The sequence below is a fragment of the Symphalangus syndactylus genome, chromosome 13 (genome assembly GCF_028878055.3).
Source record: "Symphalangus syndactylus isolate Jambi chromosome 13, NHGRI_mSymSyn1-v2.1_pri, whole genome shotgun sequence".
In the NCBI taxonomy this organism is placed as follows: Eukaryota; Metazoa; Chordata; class Mammalia; order Primates; family Hylobatidae; genus Symphalangus; species Symphalangus syndactylus.
In genome coordinates, this window is record NC_072435.2 from 80,481,346 (window position 1) to 80,502,996 (window position 21,651).

General features: G+C 33.3%; 1 protein-coding gene across 1 annotated transcript in view; it reads left to right on the forward strand.

Annotated features, from left to right (window-relative positions):
• The window catches only part of LRRIQ1 (leucine rich repeats and IQ motif containing 1), a 190,795-nt gene that overhangs the window by 74,093 nt on the left and 95,051 nt on the right, over positions 1 to 21,651 (forward strand). The window contains 4 exon segments of the mRNA XM_063615130.1: positions 698 to 877; positions 3,086 to 3,535; positions 6,846 to 7,047; positions 17,015 to 17,134. Coding sequence (XP_063471200.1) covers positions 698 to 877; positions 3,086 to 3,535; positions 6,846 to 7,047; positions 17,015 to 17,134 — 952 coding nt within the window.

A 21,651-nucleotide genomic window follows, 5' to 3' on the forward strand; every position in this document is an offset into this window, starting at 1 on the left:
GACTGGAGAGCAGTGGCACGATCTTGGGTCACTGCAACCTCCACCTCCCCGGTTCAGGTGATTCTCCTGCCTCAGCCTCCCAAGTAACTGGGACTACAGGTGCGCACCACCAAAAATTGATACAGACTTTTGCAAATACCTTGAAGATTTTTACCTTTATAATCCTTAGCAAGATTCGGGAGAAAATATAATTTTAGATGTTCCAGATCATGATAAGCAGGGTAATATCCTACCTCTCTTGTTTTAGTCCTACTCTCAGTATATTTTACTAAGAGAAACAGTCAGAATATACCTCTGTTTCTGAAATAAAAGACAACTTTTGGTAAGATTATTATAGTTATCTTCTGTTTAAAAGTTTATCTAATATTATTATTCTTTTCATAATGCATCTTTTTACACTCCAAATTCCAGCCTGAGTTTCCAAGTTTCAATCTTTCATTTGTGTTTTAGAAGAAAAAGGTTAAAGGACTAACTCTAAAACTTTCTATATGACCTGATGCCATGCTTTTTAAAGAAATGTAACAACAACAACAACAACAACAACAACAAAATCTAACTCTATCATTTTCCCTACAGTCACATTTTCTGAGATATATATCCTGTGCTTGTATTATTTAAATGATCAGCATATGCTTATTTAGATATATACTCTCCTTATCAAGATCAGGATTATTAACTTTTTTGTTGTTTTCAATAGGGATTCTCTACTTAAAGTGTTGCCTGCTCTGAGAATCCTTAATGGCAATATGCTAAACTCTAATTCAGAAAGCCGCACTGAAGAACACAATCAACTGGAATCAGCAGGTTTCCTTGCACTTTGTCAGTCTCAGATTCGAGAATTCAACTTGCTAATTGAAAATTATATAACTGGAAAAGGGTAAGATTGTGATCTTCCCATTGATGTATTTAGAATCAGTAATGTAATTTATAAATTTGATTTTAAAATATTCTGATTAACACAATTATACTTTTTTGGATTAGAACAGTGTGTTTTGGGGATATTCTACCTTTAAAAAACTTTAGGCATCATGTTTTTATTCTTGAAATATATTAATATGTATTTTGAACATAATTTCACATATTTAAATGCTACAATATTAGATAAAGAAAATGAAAGCATGTGGATAGCATCAAGACAAGAGGCAAAAATTCATCAATTATTCAGTCATAATTTTATTCAACAATTATTGTAGGCAAGACTATCCCCAAATAATTCACAAATTAACATAAGAGAAAATTGGGTAAACACCTAGAATAGAGTGAAGTAAGTTTTATAACACATGTAATTTATATTATGTATTAAAATAGCATACATATACTTATGTATGAAGGTATTATGGGAGCACAGTAGAAAAAAGCAGTCAGCACTTGCACCTATTTAGACTACAGAAGTTGACAGTAATCAGAATCAAATTTTGAAGAAAGAAAGCTTCCTATTCCCCACCTCAAATTCTGAATGCATTATAATTGATATTTCTAAAACTGTACTTTTTAATTTGCATTATGTCAGAAAATGTTAATTATAAACAAAAATGATTTTGTATTGTTTCACTTACAATGACTCTCCATTGCAATTGGAAAAATAATATGCACTTCCAAATGTCTAAATTTTCTTACTAAATTATATTCTTAAGGTTTTGCTATTAATACTTTTATATATGCTTGTCCTATGTAAAAGTTCATTTTCTGTGTAAATATTTTTGAACATAGTCTATTTAGATTAAAAGGAAATCTCACATCATTAAAAATAATTTCAATTGTTATAAGTAATGTTTAATGTAACAAATACTATGATTATTTACATTTGTCTTTATGCAAATCTAAAATAATATTTACTTGTATATATGTGGTAATATACAATTTTGTATGTAAAGATGAGTCTTGACATTCCCTTGAAATCCAAATTTCAACATGAGATTTTAAATGTAGTCCTTTGGACTATTTATTTTATTGCAACTTAAGTTTTATTTTAGCATTGCAAATGGAAAGTCTATAGGAAGAAAGAAAATTCTAATTTTATAATATGTAAAATAGACTATATTTTATATGTTGAATGCATAAGTGGTGGTGAGTTCAACAAGTAACCATAAACACTTAATATTCTAATATCAAACCTTTTTTTGCATTATTAGCCAACAAAATGAATGAAATACAAAATATAAAACATATATTGATGAGCCTATGCTAATGTCTAAAATTACCTTTGTGAACATAGGAGCTATCAAATTGTCTCTACATTTTTAGAAATAATTGTAACTTTCATTTTGTTTGATGTGATTAACATTTTATTTTTTTATATACTGTATTTTTTTCAGAAAAAAATTAGGCAGCTTATGGCAATATATTAAATATAGCCAGAAAATATGTTAGAAATAAGCAAAAAGTTTTAGACATGAAATAAAAATAAAGGAAGACAAAATGTAGCCAAGAATAAGGCTCATACAAGTGAAAAGTCCTTTACATTTCTTATTGAGAACTTCAAATCCAGCCAACATTAAAATTTGATTAATTATACAAGTTATAAAATTCAAAAGCTAGAAATCCAATAATTGTTCAAGAGAATCTTAGCCATTTATGTCTTAAAGTACTTGAATTCTCTTTGCAATAGATTATTATTTTTCCAGAGATAAATGGGAATAAAAATTTTCCCATAATGTAAGTTCTTTGTTTAAAAGTCCAATACAAATATTTTTCCTGGCAAAAGTCAATGTAGAAAGCACTGTTAACTTTATTTCATAAATAACTTCTCCAAATTTAGTCAGCCATGATTTCTCATGTTTATGGTAATAAAAGCATGAATTTTTCTCATTCATTTGTACCAAAAATACCTAGAATAAAAATGGTCCTAAAACTTCCAGACATTTTGTCTGGACTGATGGATCTAAATTAACTGAACAAATGTTTTCAAATTTTGTTATAAACGAGATCAATTTTTATATAAACAACTAGAAATAATCTATAATGAATGTTGTAGTGAAGTTTAATATTCATTTGAGGCCATACAGTGAAATTTTCAAAACTTGCACAAATTTTAATATTTGCTGATACTATTCTTATTAAATGTTCTCATCATTTATTTGTTCAGAGATGTATTTACCTTGGATACTGCAGAAAACCTCTGTCATTATTTTAAGAAATTGATGATACTTAGTACTGAATACCGACATGCACACGAACGAGGGGATGTAAGTATCATGAAGAAAGATGAATCAGAAGCCCAGAAAAATCATTTGGCCCCTATAAACAGTGACAGCACTCTGCAAAATGGAGTCTTCTACTCTTGTGCACATGAAGGTAATCCAGACTCACCAGATATTCCTGAGAAATTGATGGACTCTGTCTCCAGCCACTCCCCATTAAGCAACTCCTCCACATGTGAAAATATGGAAGGAAGACATCAGGAAATATTAGTATGTCAGAAGAGAGAAGACAGCAAGGCAAGCAGTATTCCCACCATGAGAAGCCCATTTAAGGAAGTAGTAATGACAAATTCTTTGCTGAGGAATCACCAAAATATTGAGCCTAGTGAAAAAATGTAAGATATGTAAATAATGTTTCTTTTATAGATGTATGTTTACTACTTTTGATGGATGATATTAGTCAATGGTACCTAGTAATTTGCTGAAGGATTTAAATCACAATCATATTTCATACCGATTCCATTATGTTTTCATGAGGTGCATTAATTATGTTTTCATGAGGTATGCAAATCATTATAGTGCATATTAATTTGATTAACTTCTAGTAGTATTTAAATAAGTAAATGTGAATTTTTTTCTGCCTTGTAATTTCTAAATAATTAATATGTTTTAAGGAGAAATAAAATATCACACTCTAAAAATAATAAAAACATTTTCTGAGTAATCAAGTATTTTCATTTTTTAAAAATATACCTTTGCAGGCCGGGCACGGTGGCTCATGCCTGTAATCCCAGCACTTTGGGAGGCCGAGGCGGGCGGATCACGAGGTCAGGAGATCAAGACCATCCTGGCTAAGATGGTGAAACCCCGTCTCTACTAAAAAATACAAAAAAATTAGCCAGGTGTTGTGGTGGGCACCCGTAGTCCCAGCTACTTGGGAGGCTGAGGCAGGAGAACGGCGTGAACCTGGGAGGCCAGGTTGCAGTGAGCCGACATCGCGCCACTGCACTCCAGCCTGGGTGACAGAGCGAGACTCCGTCTCAAAAATAAATAAATAAATAAAATAAATAAAATATATATATACCTTTGCACGTGCCATTTATTTGCCCATTGATTTAATAAACATTTAAAGAGCATCTTTGCACATATTTGAATGTATGTGCTATAATTTTTTGGCATTAATAGATCTATAAGGTAGGGCAATATTCTGTATGATCAATCAAGTAAACCCCCTTATAACCATTAAATAATTTTAGAAAGCTAATGACTATTGAACCAGCAAAGATTAGGTTTTACTTTGGCCTGTCAGTTTTTTCTTGTTCTTTTTACTTTTGGCCTCAGTCAAGCTAAGAAAAGAAAAATTGCTCAGATTTAGCTTCTCTTATAAATTATTGGTGCTGAGCAGTGCAAATGTCAGAATATCACAGTAGCTAGCAAATCTTGCTTTTCCCAATCTTCCTTTTTTTCGAAAGTTGTCAGGGTAAAGAGTAATTTTTTTTTTTTTTTCTGGGAGCTAGGTTAAGTAATTTGATATGCTGAAACTAACTTATATTTCCTAATGTAAATTTTTAATATTTATCAAAAGTGGCTTTAATATTTTCTGATTTATGTTTTATCAGTTTAATTGATTGCATTTGCTCCAAACACTTCAAATGTTGCCTATTGAAATTTCATATAAACAATATTTTTAACTTCTTAATCCTAAATAAAATAGCCAAATGATGATAATAAGTAAGGAAGAAGAACTGAAAATATAGATAAACTAAAGACCCAAAGAATAAACGGGAAAGAAAATGTATACCCATTGCCGAATCTCAACATTCAGTGATTTAGGAGATTCATTGCCAATTGTATAAGAGTTTCCTAAGAATTATTTACATGTGCTATTATTCTAAAGACAATTTTGACATTATAATTTTTGCCAAAAATATGATGATGATGATGATGATGATCATGGAGTTGTTTTTCTTAACCTGTAGTGCACCCTACATTTAGGAAACCATAAAGTCAGCTTCTTTATCTGCTTTCAATGTAGTGAAAAGCAGTCCATATGTTAGTGTCACTGAAGAAAATACCCCTTATCTACCTTCTGTTTTTGTTTTCCCTGGAGAATTTTGATGATATTAGGCTGAGGAATTCATGCAATCAATGACTTTACAAGAAATTCACAGTTACAGTTTGTGAAACTTGCATGTGTCTATAAAGAAATATAAGATACTGTCTCAGGTTTGATGTGTTTTCCAATAAGCCTTTTAATTTTTACTAGTTACATATTGCAAATGTGTTTTCTGATTCTTTTATCACCCAAGGTGCCTATTAAAGGTGCTTTGAAATCCTGTAATCCATTTTTGTTCAAAAGATGAAGTAATGAATGGACGATTGAATTAATAAATGTGAATTATATTTATATCAAAATTTACAAAGTTCTGTTTACCCTAGGAGGAGGAAATGATTTGTTGGAACATGAATTTTTTTTCAAAGTACTGGAAATTCAAGTAGCTTATCTTAGACCATATATTTTAGCCTTTAACTTCAATATTCTATTCATAGTAAGACAGTTTGGAGACTTCTACTGGCTTTACATAAAATGGGGATGATGACGATAACAATGATGATGATAGTAATACTGATAATAAGCCAAAACAGCAATAGAAAATGGCTTCATAATTCCTTTTTAATTTCCCAGAAATGTATTACTATGAGAAAAAAAAATGTGTGGTCATATCTAGTAGAGTTTATCACTTCATTCCACTTTGCCTTAAACTAAATTGTATGAGGAAAAAGTTTCATTGGATTTGGCAATTATAAAATTATTGAAAACTATTTCAAGGAAACATTAGAAAATGGAGATAGGCCAAGAATTACTTATCTTCTTTTTAAGCCAATGTCAGGAATTTGAAAACAGAGTAAGAGAGAATAGTCAGCACTTTGACTACACTCTTTATCTTGATAATATTCCTCTAATAATCTATGTTGGGAAAGTAAAACATTTCCGATTAGTAAGAGTTAAATTACTAAACACACCGACAATCCACTTTTGTAATCAATGTACATTTTAAATCACATTTTGCTAATGTTGCTGGGCAACTTAAGGGGATATGGAAAACACATAACATTGATCCATTCATTGCCTGAAATTGGCAAATAGGTGTGGACCAGAAAAATGTAAGTATTTACTACTGAGTCTGTAAGAGTGTAATTTAACTGTTTGCTGTTTGTGGGCAGAGAAGAAAGTGAAGCTCCTAAGCACCTGATAGGGTCCTTCCTCTTACAGTAAAGGAAGCCTCCTTCCTCTTACATTTGAAGGTAATTTCTCGACAATGAATAGGATTTTACCCTCTCTTGCCAAGTAAACATTGGCTCCTACATTTGTCCCCTCTCTTCTTCCTCACCACTTTTTCCCCTTCTCTCTGGACAAATATCCCCAGAATGATACACAATCTCTATAAATGTCCCTCTTTAAAAGAAACAAATGAAACTCCCTTTTACCCACATATCCAACTACTGGCCCATTTCTTTTCTTCAGATTGGAAGGTTTTCTTACTATTTTTACTTCTATGACAATGGTTAAACAAAAGAAGTGGTCTTATTTTTAAATAATACTTTATGTGTTCTTTGTTTAAAATATTGTTTAGGAGGACCTTTTATCTACAACTGTGTATTTACAGATAAAAAAATGTGTGGTTTTTTTTCTCCTCTTAATAGTATGGCAGCTGTTGTAATCCAGTCATACTGGCGTGGTTACCTCATGCGCAGACAGATTCATTTCTCCACAAGGCTACATACTGCTGCAACAGAAGGCCTGCCAAATTCTTCCATCAAGAATCAGACAATTTTAAAGAAAAGAAAAAGAGAAAATATTGTCAATATCCAAAAACAGAGGGAGAAGGCTGCTATTCTTATTCAGGTTAATTTCAATCTTTTGGTAACATAGTTACAAAAGATATATTAGTTGTCTTTCATGTTTATTCTGTATTAAAAATAACCTTCAAATCTCAGTGATTACAGTTATGTAGATTTATTTCTTATTCAAGTGACATGTTGGCTGCAGGTTAGCTGCAGGTTAGCTGTGGGTTGGCTGTGGCTCTGCTTGATATCTGAATTGAAGGAATAAGCCTTAAATACAAAATACCATTTGCATGACTGAGGGTCAAGCTGGACCACACAACCATATTTAAAACTTCTCATCAAGGCAGGATGTGGTGGCTCAAGCCTGTAATACCAGCACTTTGGGAGGCCAAGGCAGGAGGATTGCTTGAAGCCAGGAGTTCAAGATCAGCCTGGCCCAGAAAGCGAGACTCCATATCTACAAAAAATACAAAAATTAGGTGGGTGTGGTGGTGCACACCTGTAGTCCTGGCTACTTGGGAGGCTGAGGCAGGAGGATTGCTTGAGCTCAGGAGTGTGAGGTTGCAGTGAGCTATGATCATACCACTGCACACTAGCCTGGGTATTGAGTGAGACCTTGTCTCAAAAACCAACAACAACAGCTTCTCATCAAGTATGTCATTTGTCACATCTGCTAACATTTGATTAGCCAAAGCAGGTCTTACTTGGCCTTGATAGCTATTTCTATATGTTTGAAAATCTACCAAAATAATTGCTAAAGTTTTTCAAATATTTCATTTAAAAATTTAGAAAGCAAATAATTAATAGACTTGACTCAATCTCACCAAGACCAGGGTTTTTTGTTTGTTTGTTTTAGCAGTATAAAACATTACCATTTATTATTGTAAAATTTTTGTAACTCAGAAGTCCGAGCACAACATGGATGGATTTTCTGCTCAGTGTCTCACCAGTCTGATATCAAAGTGTTGACTGGGGCCTTAGATCTCATCTAGGGCTTGGGTCCTCTTCCAGTCCAACTTGTTGCTGGAAGAGCTCATTTACTCACAGCTGTAAGACTGAGGTTCCCAGTTTCCTTCTTTCTGTTGCCCAGGAACTTCTCTCAACTCTTAGATGCCACTGGCAGTACCTTACCAATTGGTCCCCACAGGCAGTTCACAAAGTATATTCCAAGACCAGATTTTAAAATGAAGTTCATGTTGATCACACTCATTTTTAAAAGTTTATTTACTCATCAAATTTTTTTAGAAGGTACGATTTGTCAGGAATTATTCTAAGCTCAGGAAATAAAACTTAAAATCAACAAGATTCCTACCTTCATGGAATTTATATCCTGGTGGAGGATGCAATATAAACTAAATAAAATAAGAACTGTAGAAATTCATGGTATTGTACCTAAGTTAAATGATAGTAATTGAACAAAATTTAGCATTTCCCTTTATTCATTCAGCAAATATTTCTTGCTACAAAAATCTTTGTAGCTTACATTCTGTTGGAATATGCAGTTCATAAATATGTTAGCTATGAGAAATATTGTGGGTGAAAATATAAAGCAGGCAAAGTGGGATGGGAGTATCAAAGAAAAGTTTATCATTTTAGATAGGATGGATGTGTAAGACCAGGAAATGTGACACTGGAGAGAGACTTAGCCATTCAATATCTGTGGGAAGAATATTCGAGGCAAAGGAACATCAGATTCTAAGGCCATGATTTAGTAGCCTACTCACAGTGTTTAGGAAGTAGCAAGAGGCCAGTGTGACTAGAGAGTGATGAAAAGGAGCAAAGTAGGATTTATAAGTCAAAGGTCTTATATGATATGGAAAGACATTGGTGGAATTTGAACAGTGGATTGACGTGGTCAAGTTTACTCTGTGTCACAATTATACTGTAAGAGGACAGAGGCAGAAAAAGCCAAATCAGTTAGCATCCTATTACAGTAAACCAGGCAAGAGATAACGTTGGCATGGACCCTAGTATCAGCAGCAGAGGTGGTAAGAATATCACATTCCAGAATATATGTTGATTTTATCTTGAGAGCAAATACATGAGAGATAGAGGGGAATCAGGAAGGTCTCCAAGGTATTTTGGAAGAGCAACTGGAAAAATGGCCTTAAAATTCAGAAAAAAAGAAATTACCCTTCCTCTCAAGTTCTCAGCTCTTAATATTAAAGACATAGCTTTCAAGAGAAACACCTTTGTTGAGTTGCTAATCAAGGTATCCAGTATTTCCGTTTACTTAATTTGTCTATACTGTACTCCTCCTGAGAACAGTGCATAGGCAAAGCTGTTTTTGTTACCTGATAGAGGTGGGAGTGAGGAGACAGCAATTGATTCAAGGAAACTCTGAGAAAAAATAAAAAGAAACTTCACTTACTATCTCCAAATGTTATTTTGCTACCTAAGGAATGTAGACGCCATGCATCCAAACTCCTGCCTGTCATCCGTGGATGAACAATACATTTTTCAGCATTGATAGTAAACAACTATTCAACTTTTGCTTCATTCCTCTCAATAAAGAGAAGGTTCATTACCTTATGAAGTAGTCTGGTTGTGACTGATATCTCTGTTGTGAGTTCTTTAGTTGAGCCTCTTTGTATCAGTAACAAAAGGAAGCATCATTCAGTCTTTCTTTGTAACTTAATATATATTAAGTCTCTTTTGTACATCCTATTCTCAAATCATTGAAGTGAACTCCATTTTCACATCTGCTGGGAACAATCATCTAGCTTCTGAAATGACTCATCTTAAAATATGAATTTTAGACTGCCTAAACATTCTGAGGGAGTACAGTGTGATATAGCAGAAGCAGCCAGGGCTTAAGAAGGATCAAAATGAAAGGTTTTGTGAAAGATATGCCAGAGACTGCTCTCTGTTCACCAAAACCGCATTCTTCTCTTCTTCCTGGCATAGAGCCAGACTAGATTTCCAAGCTTTCCTTGCAACTGAGCTGTCAAGAGTTCTCGTCATTAGAATGTGAATGATAGGCTGGGCCGAGTGGCTCATGCCTGTGATCTCAACACTTTGAGAGGCCGAGGTGGGTGGATCACTTGAGGTCCAGAGTTCGAGACCAGTCTGGCCAACGTGGTGAAACCCCCATCTCTACTAAAAAAAAAAAAAAAAAAAAATTAGCCAGGCATCGTGGCAGGTGCCTGTAAACTACTTGGGAGGCTGAGACATGAGAATCTCTTGAACCCAGAGGGAAAGGAGGTTGCAGTGAGCCGAGATCACACCACTGCACTCCAGCCTGGGCAACAGAGTGAGATTTTGTTTCAAAAAAAAAAAAAAAAAGGAATGTCAATGGTAGATTTGTGCATATCACTTTCAGATCTACCCCATAAAATCTCCCACAGACACTCCTTCATTTCATTTTCCCTTTCTGATTGGCTGAAACGGAGACAGCCTCTGGTGCATCCTTGTTGGGACTGAAGAGTGCAAAGTCTGGCTACCCGAGTCACCTCATGTTAAAGTGCTGTCCCATTGGCTTGTTTACTCTCAGTGTTTGTTATGTGATCAAGAGATAAACTCTTGTTTTTGGATTATTATGCATTTTTACTCTGTTATAGCACTTACCCTACCCCACTTAAAGGATATGAGCTATGCCTTAAGAAATAGTAGGACTCTATGTAGATAGGTAAGAGGTAGGAATTCCAGGCATAAAGGACAGTGTAAGTAAAATAACATAGGATTTCCTGTTACTTAACATAGGATTTCCTGTTACTTAACATAGGATTTCATGTTACTAGAATGACAGTAAGCTTCAGCACAACAAGAATACCATAAGAACTAGAATCTTAAGAGAATATAGGGATAACATGGTGAGAGATGTGTGAAGTTTCAACAAGGAGCAAGTATATAGTATGCTATGGGGGGTAGGAGTTGATGATAGCTGGAGAACAAAAAGATGTTAGATATGTCCAGTGGAGACTTGTCAGGCCAGAGAATTGATTTGAATGTATGAGAAAGAGAGATGAGTTAATCATAGATAGATTACTAGGATAAAAATGTGACTTAGTCAGAAATAAGTAAGTTAGAAGAAGAATCTGAACATTACTTACCCACATGTTTACATGACCATTATTTCTGATAAACTAAACAGAGATGGCTGGGTCCTGAATTTCTGACCCTAAGCAGATTCATGAGGGAGATATAGATCTATCTCTCTGTGTGACACACCAGAAAACACACATGCTATGTATTTTATAGTCTGGAGCTTCGCAGAAGCCCTGACCCTGATGATTTGAGCAGGATCCATTTTGAGCCACAGTGAATCAATCCTTTGGCTCATGTCACTTAGCGCTGGATTAAAGGTTGCCCTTGCCAGCTTCTTCTCACTAGGTCTCCACTCAATCTTGATATCATTATGTTGATATTTTAAAAAAGGGAGGAAGGTAGGTAAAAAAAAAAAAAAGATAAGATGACCTTAGGAAAAAAGATAATCAAGAGAAAGAGAGCATGTTTCCCTGATTCTTGGAACCTTCCCAGGACAGGGTTGCGGAGGAAGGGATATGCAGGGTACCGCCCTAGCAGGAAGAAGCCACTTGGCCCATTTGCCATGTTAGGGAGAAGGCATTCTGAAAGAAAGCAAGTAACCAAGAGAGCATAAATACCCAGATATGAAAATCTAAGGCTGGGCCTGGTGGAGCACACCTGTAGTCTCAGCACTTCTGGAGGCCAAGTTGGACAGATTGCTTGAGCTCGGGAGTTCAATACCAGCCTGGGCAACATGGCAAAACCCTATCTCTACAAAAAATACAAAAATTAACTGGGTGGCATGTACCTGTAGTTTCAGCTACTCAGGAGGTTGTGGTGGGGGATCTCTTGAGCCCAGATGGTCAAGGCTACAGTGAGCCAGGATTGCACCACTGCATTCCAGCCTGAGTGAAAGAGTGAGACCCTGTCTCAAAAAAATAAAAAAATAAATAAAATAAAATAGAAATAAAAATAATTTTTAAAAATCCCAAAATGAAAGAGGTAGAAGAAAAATAGTGTTATTTATCTCTGTGGTAGCTTGCATGCACTAGTCATCCAGACTATGTGACATGCCAATCATAAAGAGGGCAAAGAGCTGATGGTATGCTCCATAATGGGTAAGTTAAAAAGAGTAAAAAAGTTAGAGGTAAATATGATTAAAATTAATCAACTGTATTTTTTAACATTTTACAATGTTAAATATCACATGATTTTCTTATTTGTTAAACTAAGTGAATAAAGTTGTTAGAAATAAAGCATCAAGGAAATTGGGGGAAATACATTTATTGAGTTCAAATTATGTGATAATCACATGCTTATCATTGTGTTTAAATTTTCTAGTTTAATCTACATGGCAATCCTATATCATTTTTTATATTTTTCCTTTACAAATAATTTTGACCTTTCTTGAAAATGTTGATAACAATCATAATTTGAGTTAGAATTTTGTAGGTTGGATAAAAAGAAAGATGTATCAGTAAAAAGTAGAAAAACATAGTTTAGGCAATAAATAGACTAGATAACATAGCCCCTCCTGGAGTCTCAAACCTACTGCACACTTTCCTGGAAAAGAGATCTCAGTATGTATAAATGGAATCCGAAACTTGACACATAAGCAACAGCAAAATAAATTGTAATTCTTCCTAGGGTGTGACAATATATTTCTTACTTCTCTTGTGGTGAAGTTGCCTTGGAGAAAGCTATAAAGGAGGCTGCTGAAATAGATGGTGAAGTTTGATTGAAACAAGTTTCTTCCAGGAAGATAAAGTGGCACTGGGGGTAGACAGAGTGGATATGTTTCAGGGTTTGAAAAGGATAATTGAATTTTCAAGCCAGCATGTTGGATGGGTAAAGGAGTAGAGTTATGAGGAACTAGCCTCTTTGACAGTGCTCTCTCTCCACTCAGAAAGTAGGGTAGGTAACTATACCTATTCCTAGAAGCCTGAGCTTCTCACAGCTTTTTGGGAAGAAGGAAGGTAACATTGAATGACTCAAGCATTTATCACAGGCTCGAAAAGAAAATCTCTACTATACTGTATCGGAGAAATCAGGCTATTAATAAGCATAATTAAGGACTGGGTTCATCACTTGTAAAAAGCTTATAAATTCCAATACAGTAGTATCACTAAGACACAGTATGCCCATCTGTATCAGCATCTTCCAACTCCTGCTCAGGACCTCAGTCTCAAGACTGTTGGCAGCAGTAGAAGCTATAGCACAGCTTCTGATTTGAGTAGTGCAAGACCAGTTGGCCACAGAATGAGGGTGCAAGAATGCATAGAAAACAGCAGTCGTAGGCCACTGCAGAAGTCTTGCTCTACTGAGCTAAAGCCAGAACAAGGGTATAAGGAGTAACATTCCGGCTATTAGTTTTGCCTGCTGATGGTATATTTAGGCTGGCAGCTCATAGGCTCCATTATGCACATATATTCAAATGTTAAATACACAGTGGGAGGTCCTTAGGATGCCCTATTTAAAATAGCAATACCTCCCCAATGCTCCTCATCTCTTGTGATTGTTATTTTTGTCCATAGCATTTATTTAGCATACAGTCTAGTTCCCTTATGTATTTTATTTTCAGTCTCAGTCCCCTTTAAAATGGGAAGTCAATGCTTAGAGATTTTTTGTCTGTTTTAGTCACTGCTATGTCATGTGTGCCTTGTATATAATAGACATTCAGTAAATTTTGAAAATCATGCTACTTATTTACCCTCCTTGATTTGTATGGGGTGGGCTCCATGGAAGAATACTGTTCCTTTGCATTTCCATCAAGAATCGTGATTATATCCTTAATCATTGGAAATTATGAATGACAACCAGCAAAAGAAGCTTGTAAGGTCACGTGAAGCTTGATTTCTGACTTTATGTAATTTTACTGATTGTAAGAAAAAAGATAAGTGCACTATCTGTGACTTTCTAAACATTTAGTTACAAAACATTTCAAAGGTACAGAGAAGACCCAAGACCCCATATGCCTACCTTCAACATGAGTTGAACTACTGGTCAATATTGACTCTTTTAAAACCAATTCACATCTCCCTCCTCATCACTAGATTATTTGAAATAAGTTATTTCCTTCATAAATATTTTAGCATGAATTTCTATAATTTAAGCAATTATATTGCTTTGAATATAATTGCAATACATTACCAACCTTAAAAATAACAATTATTTTTCACTATCACCAAATATCATATCAGTATTACAAATTCCTGTAGCATTTAATACATCTTTGTTTGCAGATTTTTCTTAATCAAAATACAAGTCATCACTCAAACTTTTATATGTTAAGTCTTATTATATAGCAACTCCCTTCTTTTTCTTGCAATTTATTTATTGAAGTAACCAGGTCATTTGTCCTATAGGGTTTTCCAATTTCTGAATTTTGGCCAAATGCATCCTCATGACATCATTTAACATGTTTATCATCTCCTTGTTTTCTGTAAATTGATAGTAAGATCTACTGTTTGTTCTGATTCAGGTTTGCTTTTTAGCAAGAATATTTCATAGGTGGTGGTTGTATTACAAAAATGAGATATATAGTATCTGGTTGCCTCTCTTTCAGGAATATTACTGGCCATTGGTAAACATTGCCTAGATCAATTATTGTATTAATGGTTTGCACAATGGTGATACTTTCTATCTACTATTCTTTATTAACCAAAGTATGTAAAAATACAAAAAAAAACTTTATTTAACTAGTTATCCTAAGGTACAGTTCAAATTAGAAAGGCAAGTTAAAGGCTTGATATTAATAATTTTCCTTAATTTACCAATTTTTAGATTAATGAGGTCTCCTAGCATCCTCCAAAGGTCACCAAAATGGGTACTATGATAATAAACACAAATTTTAAATATATGTGTTTGATTTCATTGCAGTTAGTATTATTATTGCTGCTTAAATGGTGGTCTTTTATTTGGCCAATGGTAGTCTCATTAAGTTCACCTTTTGCTACAATTTAGTAGTCTTTAAAATTGTCCTTGCTTTCTAATGTGACACAATGTTCCAGGTTCATTTGGCATACATTTTACCCCAGGCCTAGAATCAGTCATTTGTCTAAAGATCCTTGGTTTCTTTAATGGAAATGACATATAGAGCACCCCATCTGGATTTTAGAAATACTTGTTTCTACTGGTATGGTCATTATTTACATAATGTACATTCAATGTACTTAGTTTGCAAATAGATATTTTTAGGAAAAAAATATACCATGGGTACATATTGATGTTTTGAAATTATAGTTAGGACTATAGAATTTTACTTATTTAATTGTATATTTACATCTCTTTTCTTCTATAGAAAATCCTGTTTTTTACTGACATTATCATAATTGCGTTTTTTACTCCTCTCCCTCACTCCTCCAACCTGTGTGTACATGTGTATGTGTATGTGGGTGTGTACACACACATACGTATACAGTGGGAAAAAAGACCACACAAATGAGAAAAAAATGGGCTACTCAGAATATATGCTAGTGAGGGAGTCAGCCATCATCACTTGCCTTTGGCATAGACCCCAAAACATGGAAGGGAGTGGGAAAGCTTTTAGTAGAAAAGGGGAACGCTTCAGGTATGCTCTATTGGAGGTTGTTGGCATGGGGAAAGTGGGTAGAGAGAGACTAGAAGTAGAGCATCTTATGTGATCGGTTTGGGAAGCATATTTTGCTTTCTCTGGTTGTTCCTGAGTTAGAAGCAGAGCAAAAAACAAGGAAGCTGGGTCATTGATCAAGTTTTGGCCATCCTTGGCTAATTGCTGCAAAGATTGTCACTTAGCATCTTGGATTATTTGCTGCAGAGATTATGGTTTGGCTTCCTAGACTGGCTGTTAACAAAGGTTGTGGGTGACTGCTATTGCCATAGAGGGTCTCACCATTTTGTATATTTCACTTTGCTCTCTGTCTCTTTCTGTGTATATATATTTCAGAATGAAAATACCGATCTCATTACTAACAATATGATTACTGAAAACCATTTTAAAATCTCTTTTGTGGCCAAATTTGTCTTTTGAGTATATTTCACCTGGGGGTAGCCAAATAAATCTATTGTAAGTCACTTTAAATAACATGTATGGTTATTCTACAGCATGAAACATTTTTTATATTTTAGGTATTTCTTTCTATTTCATATTTACTTAATTTGTTTCACAATTCTCTTAAGCATGTGCATAGTTTGCAAGTCAAATCCAAGCAGGATGTATTTAGAGAAGTCTGGCTTCTATTGCTATACGTTCTACCCTGTTTTATGCCTTTTATAGGTAACCATTTTTAAAATTAATTTTATAATTCGAGCTTTTTAAAATTTATATATATACATATATACTTCAATATATGTGTTAATGTAATGTATATATTTATACACAGTTTTTCATAGCTAAACAGTAACATGAAAAACACTCATTTCTCCCTTGGTTTTTACACAACGTATTCTGAAGCTCATTTCACAGGAGCATAAATATATTCTTTATATTTATAAATATAAAGATATTCATTTTTTATAAGCTACATTGTACTTGGAGTTATAGTTAGGAAAGTTCATCCTACTCCAGGATTATTGAGGAATCTGAATGTTTTAAATTTTGTTATTTTATGCTTAATTTATTTAAAAATGAAATTAGCTCATCGTTATAGGCCATAATACTCCCCGTATAATATAGCCATTTATATATGTTGATGTTTTCTTAATTGTGCTTTATTTTATACATAATCATTTGAACATTAGCAAAATGGGTTTTCCTTTGTATCTCTTTCTTCTTAGTGTAGAATGGGTCCTGGAGGAATTGTAAGATAATTGATTGGCTGACCTACATGTGCAGTTGAGGGAATTTTAAAGATTCTTTTTTTCTTACTACAAGGAAAGTCTCCTGAGATTCAGAACTTTAGACACATGTCGTCATTTAATTTATCTTTCAGTTTTAAGTGTCACATGAAGTTCAGAAAACAGATTATTGTGTCATTAAACTTAGGTCTAAGATGTTTTATCTTCCTAATGGGATAACACAGATAATCTGGTTTAGGGTTTGATCTATAACTTTGTATAACATACTTTACATTTTTGTTTAGGCAGTTTGGAAGGGCTTTATTTTGCGAAAGAAACTGACAACAGCTCTAGAGGCTATTAAGAATGAAGAATCCGATGAAGAATACAGAGAAATAGATTTAGAGGATTTTACATTTGATGAAGTAAGTACGAGCTACAGTATATAAATATTGGTCTTAAAATATGTTTAGTGTACTATTTTGAAGACAAACCAGTTTCTAAGGTGTTTATCCTATTAACATTGTTGCAGACTTTTTTCCTAACATTGAGAAACTTTTCCTAACATCATCTTCTTTTATCCTACAAGTTTGTATAGTGTGCAAAGGTGGCAGCAAAATACAAGAGTGTCTTTGTGCCCTTCAACCATATTCTCCAGTTATCAAAATTAGGGAATTAACATTGATGTAATACTATGATCTAATCAACCTTATCAAATTTGTGAGTAGTCTTACTAATGCCCTATATTTAGTCTGAGATCTAATCCAGAATCATAAGTTGCATTTAGTCGTCATTTTCCGTAGTCTCCTTTAAACTGGAATAGTTCCTTATCTTTTCTCTGTATTTTACAAATTTAATGCCTTTAAAGACTACTGAAAATTATTTTGTAGAATATCTCTGAAATTGTGTTTTTTATACAGTTTCTTCTCATTGTATTCAGGTTATGTATTTTTGGTGAGAATACAACAGAGGTGATACTGTGTTCTTCTCAGTGTATCACTGCAGGAAGGTGATGAAGTTTCTCAGGACATAAAATTATCCTAAACTGCATTTGGCTTAGCTACACAGTTATAAATGCCCTGCCTTAAAACTTTTTTGTAAGTGGATGGGATATAAATTAATATAACTGTAAAGGTCATGATATAAAACAGATATTTTTAAATGCTGTAATTCCATAATTTAAAAACACTTAAATCTTTTATGCTAGAAAAAAAGCCTATGTTAAACAAACATGAAACATACAAATTTCTCTTTATTTTCTTTCATCTACCTATATGACCATCATTTTTCCAAAGTTCTCCTTATCTTTTTAAAACCTGACCATGAAGTGTATACTCTGATCATTGTAATCTTGGTAGTCTTACGTAGCACATGTATGAATGGAGTTCTAGTTAATTTTTTGCAGCACTTAGCCAAGGCTCATGAGAAGTGAACAAGGATATGATGGTGAGAGAGAAACCTATGAAGATTCAGTGGCTCATCACAGCAGTGGAATTTCTAGGAGTGTAATAAAGTGGTACATGTTGGCACTACCTCCAAAGTAAGGGATGGATTGTTGCTTCATGTAGTTTCCACCACTAAGAAGAATGAGTTGGTAAACCTCTTTAGGTTCTAGAGGCTGCATAGATCATATTTGGGAATACTGCTTCAGGTTTAAAAAGGGCCCAGACAGAACAGGGAAGAGCTTTTCAGCAGGCCCATGCTATGTAACAAAAAGGGCATCAACTGTAGACATTCTGTTACTAAATCATTCAAAAATATGTGTAAGAATACATTTATTGTATCTTAATGAGCTTCAAGATTCTCTTACCAGATGTCATCTCACAATAACTGGTCTAATTTATTTCTGGCCACTTTAATGTGTTGATAGGAAAATGAAATGGGAGTAATATCACCACATGCCCTAACTGCAAGAGGTAAATGTAGTCTTATGGTTTCATGTGTACATATGTGACACATCAGTGAGAATTTTGATATTCAATTGTATGGTATTTTTCAGAATTCAGTTAGGAGACTTGAACTCTATTTTATATATTTTCTCAATTTTTTCTATCAAACGTAATTTACTGAAAGTCTCCAAATTTCATTGCAATACTGAATTATGAATTTGTGAAAATATTATCAACAAGGCTGTGAAGATGAAGCTGTTGTAGAGACAGAACACTATTGCTCACATCTGAATTGTTTTCGTAGGCATAATCATACCTTAATCAAAAGGAAGCACTTAAAAATTCAACATTATTCTATTAGGTTAGGAAACTGCTTTTTTGGAACATGCTGCTGATTAGCACGTTTCTAGAAATGTCAGCATTAATATTTTTAGTTTGGATAGTATAATTGTAAAATCTACTATTATTTTGCACTCTCTCAAATCTTAAATGCTCAAATAAATTGAACTGTTTCTTTCTTCACATTCCTTATAAGGTCAGCTATTTATTCTCAGGAAAAAACTGTGTTTCTACTTCTATGTAACGAAAAAAAACTAGGTATCATGAAAACAATGTAAATGCTTTTAAAATACACTTATATGCAAAATCTTTCTGGCTTACTTTCTATTCTAAATTTATCTCCAGTGTTTTTCAAAACTGAATTTAATTTACCTTGTTTTTGAAAATATTGAGTAAATCGAAGCCTGCTTTCCCCACTTCAGTTTTCCATGACAAACCTCAATATGGAAAATACTATTTCATAATGACTTGTATTAATGAGAAGTCAATTTCTGTTCTTTCTGATGTGTTAGTACTGACTATAATAAAATATTCAAAGCATTTTGGAATATCTGAAATAGCAAGAAACCATGGGGATTTTGTTCATACTGGTCTTGTACATTTTTAGTTGGATTTGTTCCTAAGTATATATAGAAATACAATTTATTTTTGTATATTGACCTCATCTTCAACCACTTTGCTGAAATCACCTATTAATTTTAATAGATTATCTGTCAAATATTTTGAATATACTATATACACAATCATATCACCTGAGAGTGACAGTTTTCTCTTTTTTTCCAATTCTTATACCTGTTATTTATTTTTCTTGCCTTATTATCCTGATTACTACTTCCATTACAATGTTAAATAATGATGATATTAGCAATCGTCTTTTTCTAGTTCTTTGTCTCAGGGTGAAAGCTTTCAATATTTCACCACTAAGTAAGATGTTTCCTGTAGGTTTCTTAGAGAAACTCTGTGTGGTTTAAGGAAGTTAACTTCCTTAGAATCTTAGAGATTAAGATGCTGCTGCTGCTACTGATAATGATGATGATGGTGACTTTATATGTAATTTGGATTTTATCAAATACTTCTTAATGCATCTAACATTGGCTTTTAAACATTAAACCTTGTATTCTTAGAATAAACTAACTTAGCTATAATGCATTATCTTTTTATACCTATTACTAGCTTATATTTGCTATTATTTTGTTTAGCATTTTCTCATTTTATTCAAAAAGAAATTGACTATATAAATTCTATTTCTTATACAGCTCCCTCTTTGGGTTTTAGTATTATATTATGTTGGCCTTATACATTTTGTTGGGAAATGTTTCCTCTGCTTCTGTTTTCAAGGCGAGTTTAATATAAGATTGATGTTCTTTGTTGTTCGAAATTTTGTCTCAAAAAATATACTATATTTTTTGAAATGTTTCATGTGAACCTAAAAGAAGTATGTATTCTGTAGGTAAGTATATTGTTATTAAAAATCTCAATTACTTTATGTTTTTTTTTTCTTTAATCTTCTGTATCCTAAATGATTTGCAGGAGGGGCATTCTATGAAGTATTGAGAGAGGAGTGCTAAAATCTCTTACTGTGCTGGTGGATTTCTCTAAATTGGCTTTTATTTCTGTCAAATTTGGCCTCATACTTTGGGACTGTGTTTTTGGGGCGTACACATTTTAAGGCTAGTTGAATTATTGTATCATTGACCCTCTTATAATAATGTTTTCCTCTTGAACAATAGTTTCCCTCTTTAACTAATTGCTGAAGGGCCATTTCCTTTGATATTTTTATACCTACTGCAGCTTTTTTTTTTTTTTTGGCTACTGTTTTCATAACGTATATCTTTCTAACCATTCTCTTTCAACCTTACTGTGATTTTATATTTAAATGTATCTTATAACTGCATATAGTTGGGTTTTGCTTATTTTTATATTTTATTCTGGCATTATTTTTATTAGAGTATTTAGACTTTTAATTGATTTTAATTTAGAATATAATTTGGTTTATATAATTTTCATTTGTTTTCAATTTGTTCTATGTTGATTTTTTTCCTTTTTATTACCCTCTTTTGCATTTATCAAGTATTTTTGTTTTTGTATCTTTCCCTTTATTCACTAGTTAATTGAGTTTTATTTTTTTCTGCGCTTCATTCTTTCCTGCATTAACATGCTTCCATCTAGGATCATTTTCTTTTGCCTGAAAGACACTCTTTAGTAGGGGGTCAGTTTTTGATTGCTTGAAAATTTATTTCTTTTTTAAATATTTTGGAATATTTATCTAAATATCTTCTCTAAGAATAGAATTCTAGTTAGGCTTTCAATTTTTAAATATGCCATTTTGTTAACATTTCTGGCTTCCATAGTTCCTGTTGAAAAGTCAGTATTAGTCTTAACTTTTCTTCTCTGAAGATATTGGCTTCCTATCCCATCCCCCAGGTAACTTTTAAGGTTGATTTTCTATTTTTGTTTTTCAAACTGGGTATGACTTTCTTTATTTGCCCTGCTTGGAGTTGGTGAGATCATATAGCTTCTTGAATCTGTGGTAAATATCTTCCATCAGTTTTGGAAATCTCTTGTCCAAATTTATTTCAAATATTTGTTCTTTGATGTTTTGAAGTATATATACATTGTGAAATGTGTAAATCTAGCTAATTAGCATATGCATTACTTAACACATTATTTTTGTAGTGAGAATACTTTCATTCACTCTCTTAACATTTTTCAAG